The 5700-nt window shown below is 38.5% G+C and overlaps 1 protein-coding gene across 1 annotated transcript in view; it reads right to left on the bottom strand.

Annotated features, from left to right (window-relative positions):
• Window positions 1-286: 286 nt before the first annotated feature.
• LOC101855861 (solute carrier family 15 member 4) overlaps window positions 287-5700 on the bottom strand; it is a gene marked incomplete in the record, with an annotated part of 38255 nt that continues 32841 nt past the window's right edge. Inside the window, 2 exon segments of the mRNA XM_005095782.3 lie at window positions 287-4350; window positions 5500-5634. Coding sequence (XP_005095839.3) covers window positions 4070-4350; window positions 5500-5634 — 416 coding nt within the window.

Below are 5700 nucleotides of genomic sequence, written 5' to 3'. Positions count from 1 at the left end.
TAGCCGCTGGGTTTAGTTGCGAGAGTACAAGTGATCGAACTATTTTTCTTTTTTGTTTTTGTTTTCAGGAACTACAAAATTGTCGTATTGATACTCTCTTTTTTCTGCACTCATTGTAAGCTGAATGACCTGAGTATTTAAAAATTGTAAGCAAACTGCATATAACAGAATGAGCGAGGGAGATTTAAAAAAATAGGTCATTAACTTGATATGGCAAAACTGGCACACTCAACCCTAGCTTATGATAAGTCACAGCACTCAGAAGAAAAACAATCACAAATCACAGTTCAACAGTACTCGCCAACATGTTTCGTTTATTAAAATATGCGCAAACTGATTAAATAGAAGCGATAAGTTTGATGCCAAGCATTGCTAGATCTATAATATTTGAAGACTTCGTTACACATTTTGATTAAGCGTTAAGTACTCTGTAATAGAGAAAATATAGCAACCAGCGTACATACGAGTACAGACAAACTAAACAGAAAAACATACCTGGAAATACTATTTGAAGAGATATCAAAATAGCGTGAAACAGAATTAAGTAAGAGGTCATAGTCATCATTTTTTAGGCCAGAATCCCGGAAACGATTTGACAAACGTGGATAGACAGCCGTGAAAATTCTACACTTTAGCCTGTCTGTCGTTGCGTAATTCACCGTCTTGTGGGGGACTGTTGGGTCCCTACCTAGACGGTCAGACGGCTAGTATAAGAACGTATAAGTCCCTACAGGTCTGACTGGTGTGCTCCAACTTCTTTTGTTTAGTTTTACAGTTACAGAGACTGTCAGTGGGTGGTTGGCTGGTGCTCTGGCGTGGTTGCACCTGTTTTCGCTACTAAACATTCTATCGTCCGTATCTTTCCTCCTACGATTTAAAAGTTTGTTTCTCTTTGTTATACATCAAAACTTCTGTAGTTATATGACATCAATGTGTTGCTAGTGCCGTTAAACTCTTACTAAAACTTAAAAGAGTGTCAGCTTTTGGAAAATCTCCACAAAAATGAGTCCGTTGTCGCACAATCTGGCTGGGAACAGCAACCCAACAATAATAATAGCCTATGTAAAAACAGATTATAAATTAATCAATAGTCGCTTCCTCCGTCATTCTCTATTTAGTCGATCAATACACAACAACGCTCTGAATGTAACAATCTAATTATACATTTGTTTATAAATAAATATACAAATACATAACAGATTAATCCAGTTTTATATCATCACGTTCATAAGATAATTGCCTAAGTCATTTTTGCCAGTTCGGTGTTTTTGGTTCTGAAATGAAGAGCATAGCCAGCTTGGTAGTATAGCTGTTCACTAGGACAAAAGAATGATCCAAATATAAAATCAATTGAGTGTACACACATTCAAGCCTTTCAAAGAGTCAATTGTTCGAAAGAAACCGTTTTTCCTCATTTCCCAAAATGGCTGAAATGATATAGGCATGTATCTTCTGAGCGTGAGTCCAACCAAAGTGGTTTTTGTGCCTAAAGACGAATTGTTATGTATTGTTGTTATCTGGTTAAAAATAAAACTATACAGTATTCAGAGGGAGAGTTAGTTTATAATTAGATAAACCCTGAACGTTGAAAATGTACAAATCACAGACAGGTCACATTTCAACCAGATCACGATCGATTTCGATGAGTATGAAACAATGATTGGTTCAAATAATGTTAGAGGAATCGTTTGCAACTGCTTACACTTATACCTGTGCCAACGTAATCATTAAAAACTACGATCTCGCAAAGACGAGTGAAATAGTGACATGGTCCTAACAAGTATAAACCACACACCCTGTAAAATTGTTTATTGTATGTGTTTTAGTCCCAATCGACACTATTTAGATTATTTAGGAGGTAGATTTAGCTGCTTTGACAATGCCTGTCAGCTCCAACGTGGGCTGTGAGGAATACAACGTCCCAGCTGACAGAGGGAGATACTTTATTTAGAGAAATAACATCTGCACACATGGGAATGACATGAGTATAGCAGTATGTGCAATGGCAGCTCGCGTCCGTGAAGGATGGAGGGTCATAACACCCCAACCTCTGAGTCAGAAACGACACATCCAGGTATTGCAGGTATAGGAATGGAACTTAAGTTTTCTGCGTGCGAGGGCGAAATGCCTAACTGATACACCACTGACACCAATTCATAACCTAATGTTGTGAACGTAAAGGCTCGGAAATCGGAAGGTATTTAAAAGAATTATGATAATACTAGAACTCTAACCCAAACCCTAACGCTAACCCTATCCCTAACACTAATCCCAACCCTAACTCTGTACGGCCTAAACTAAAAAAAAAAGAAGCTCTGTACCCTAACATAAACCCCAACTCTAACTCAAACCCTAACCCAAACTTTAACTCTGTAACCTGAAAATAAAGCACTGAACCCTAACCCAAACCATAACCCTGATCCAAACCCTAACTATGTAACCCAAAAATAAAGGTCTCTGCGTTGTCGTCAAGGCGGCATGATCATGTAGGCTCTCCGCCGTGAGATACCTATAATGTCAATCAGCACACGGTAAAAGTGTAACAATGGGAAATGAATTAATTTCATACCGTAATTGTCCCGACGAAATTAGACGTAGTTGACACCCAACTAAATTTACATAAATGAAAAGTTAAAGCATATGAAAAAGCATTAAAAAACCCCAAAACAACTGGCGATAGCAGTGTGAAGAAAGATCATTTGGCATAGACTTAGAACTATGCCCAACAGACGTTCTTAGAAACATGCGTTCTTGGGCACAGATAATACCTAGTGGATATTAAAGAAATACTTAGAACCATTGGCACTGTATAACAGCAGACACTAATAATTGCATTGGTTTCCGCATTTTAATGTGTGTGTGTGTGTGTGTGTGTGTGTGTGTGTGTGTGTGTGTGTGTGTGTGTGTTGGTGTGCGCGTGTGCATTTGTTTGTTTGTGTTTGAGTGGAATGTTTTCTCCCTGTGGGTGAAAGCACCCTTGGTTCAGACCCGTCAGCATGACATGGGGGGTCCAACATAAGCCTTATTTTACGACTATAACAATAACATAGATAGTTTCGATGGCTTCGAGGCAGATGGAATGACAGAGTCAAAGAGACCCTCTAACTGAACAACATGACAATCTACAGGCCAATAAACCTAACCCACGTTCAACAAAAATTGCATCTCCCCTCAACACCTTGTGGTTCAAGAGAGCAGAAAAAAGTAAAGGTTAAAAAAGTTAACATAAACTGAACTCCTGATGATCATCCTATGAAGTTATAATGTTGTTTTCTGATGATAATTGTCTGCTGTATCCCTGTACTGATCGCAGTTCGAAATAGCGTTTGTCATGTGGCCTTTAGTTTCTAAATAATAAAAGAATATATCATTACGTTCCTGTTAAAGACTAAAATCTTTCCAAACTTCCAGAAAACTTCAAATCCCCCCTCCCCCCACCCCTTAAACTCAGTTCGAAAACTACATTTATGAACCGTTTGACTAGAGAACAGCTGAGCATAATGATTGTCATGCGAACTGTGTATACATATTCTCTGTTTTTTTAACGAATATTCTAAAAAGTACTGCCCGGCAGCAGGCGTCCATTATTTTGCTTGCAGACTCAGTCTTGCGCTCCCTGATCTATTAGGATTTTCAGATTATCCCCTTGGTGGTGCTTTGTAGCGCTTTAACGTGCGCCATGATATATTTTATTTTGGATTGTTTTGTGTGCAATCGCAAAGCTCTTTGGTACAAGATTCTTCTTCTTCTTCTTCTTCTTCTTCTTCGTCTTCTTCTTCTTCTTCTTCTTCTTCTTCTTCTTCTTCTTCTTCTTCTTCTTCTTGTATATCAATATTATCATTAGTGTTTTTATAATCGCTTTGATAACTTTCTTGGTAAACCTCCGTATCCCATCAGCTAAGATCAGAACATTTGTATAAAGGAAGCATATTACAATAAAATATATTATAGTTTCTTTTGAAAGACAGCATGTAAATTCATTCATCTGTTCATCTATGATCTCCAATTGACAGAGCAGCTATTTAAAAAGGCAAGAACAACATCCAGATATAAAATAAATTAGGCCTAATCAAGGATAAGTTGTACCCCCATCGGCGGCATTTTCAATGCCATTGACTGGACTCTTCTCAGAAAAAGTCCTATAAGACCCTCCTTCCCCTCCTGCCTTTATTCCATCTTCATTTACGTCATTTTCATCCTCGTCAGGCCGTTCAAAGGTGGACGGGTCTTGGTAATTGTAGTAGTGCGCAACGATGCAAAAAACGAAAAAGTTGAGCATCATGAGACCTCCCAGAAGGAAGAGCAAGTTCTCCATTTTGGTGTCGTTGATTTCATCTCCCCACCATGGGTCTGAAGAGAAAAGAAAGGATAGGTGGCAGAGGGTCAACATCAACCCAGACGGCTCCCAAACGAAGATGAATTATTTATTGAAAATCCAAAATTTGGCGAAGTTAGAGTTAGGTGCCACAGGTGGAGTTTTGTCCTGTATATGACGTGAGTGATATTGATGAAATGCAAATAATCAGCTCAGATCCGCACTATGTTTGACAAAGAGAAAACGTGAGAGTAGAGAGTTGCAACAATAAGCAAGCTATACTTCCGACATACAGATCGTTACATGATGTTGCTGTTTTTTCTGTCAACCGTATTCTGTCAGCAGATTTCCAAATTGCTCATAATAAAGTTAGTGATTATTTCATCGCACCATTTAAGACAGAAAAAAAGATACACAATATTTAACACCATTATGTGTCAGAGTCTACTCGGACTGCCCCCCCCGCCCCTTTCCGCTCACCAATGTCTGAAACCCAAACACTGAAACTATCAAACATTAATTAATTTATTAATAACTATGCTCAGGTGTATCAGCTTGAACTTTGATAAATTGTCTGTCTTTTTCTATCCTTTTACTTTGGACTCCCACCCCTGTGGCAAGTGCCTGTGATAGAGTTAAAATGATATGGCATATTCTATTCAGCAAAGCGTGCAAATTGTACCTCACAAAAATTCGCGTCATTTACCACCCTTTCCTTTTAACCAAAATAAAGAGACAACAATCTCAAACAAAACAAAAGCAAGCAGCAACAACAAGGGAAAAGAACTAACGAGTGAACAAAAAAAACAAAACAACAACAACAAAAAACAACAACTAACGAAATGGTGTTGCAAAACAACGGGGGGAAAAACCTAAAGAAAGCACAAATTACATTTGAAAAAGCAGCCCAAATGGAACCGATTAAAAAACAACAACCCAACTACTCCGTCCCTGAAAATATTGTTGAATGAACAACAACAGCAACAACAACAACAACAACAACAACAACAGCAACAACAACAACAACAACAACAACAACAGCAACAACAACAACAACAAGATTAATAAAATGAAAAGAAACTTATTACTTTAGAGCTTCGGTCGACTCCCGTATTCAACAAAGCAATCAGTAGCGGGAGATAACTTACGTAGTTCTAAAACACAAAAAGTAAAACTGGATTTACCGTCCTTCGTAGCCTCCTTCACAATGATGAGGATGATGGAGGATATCCAGTTGCCCAAACCCGAGGCAGCGAGGAAGAGTCCCGTAAGTAGACCTTGCATGGCGATTGGGGCTTGGTTGTAAGCGAACTCCAGAGCTGTTAGAGAATTATTTTTTTTTAAAAGGCGGGGGGTGTTTGAAGAGGCGGAAAAACAAAGGGGGG

This window comes from Aplysia californica, unplaced genomic scaffold, assembly GCF_000002075.1.
Source record: "Aplysia californica isolate F4 #8 unplaced genomic scaffold, AplCal3.0 scaffold00113, whole genome shotgun sequence".
NCBI classification, from domain to species: domain Eukaryota; kingdom Metazoa; phylum Mollusca; class Gastropoda; order Aplysiida; family Aplysiidae; genus Aplysia; species Aplysia californica.
Note: the sequence above shows the minus strand (reverse complement) of the source record. Positions and strands in the feature narration are given on the sequence as shown.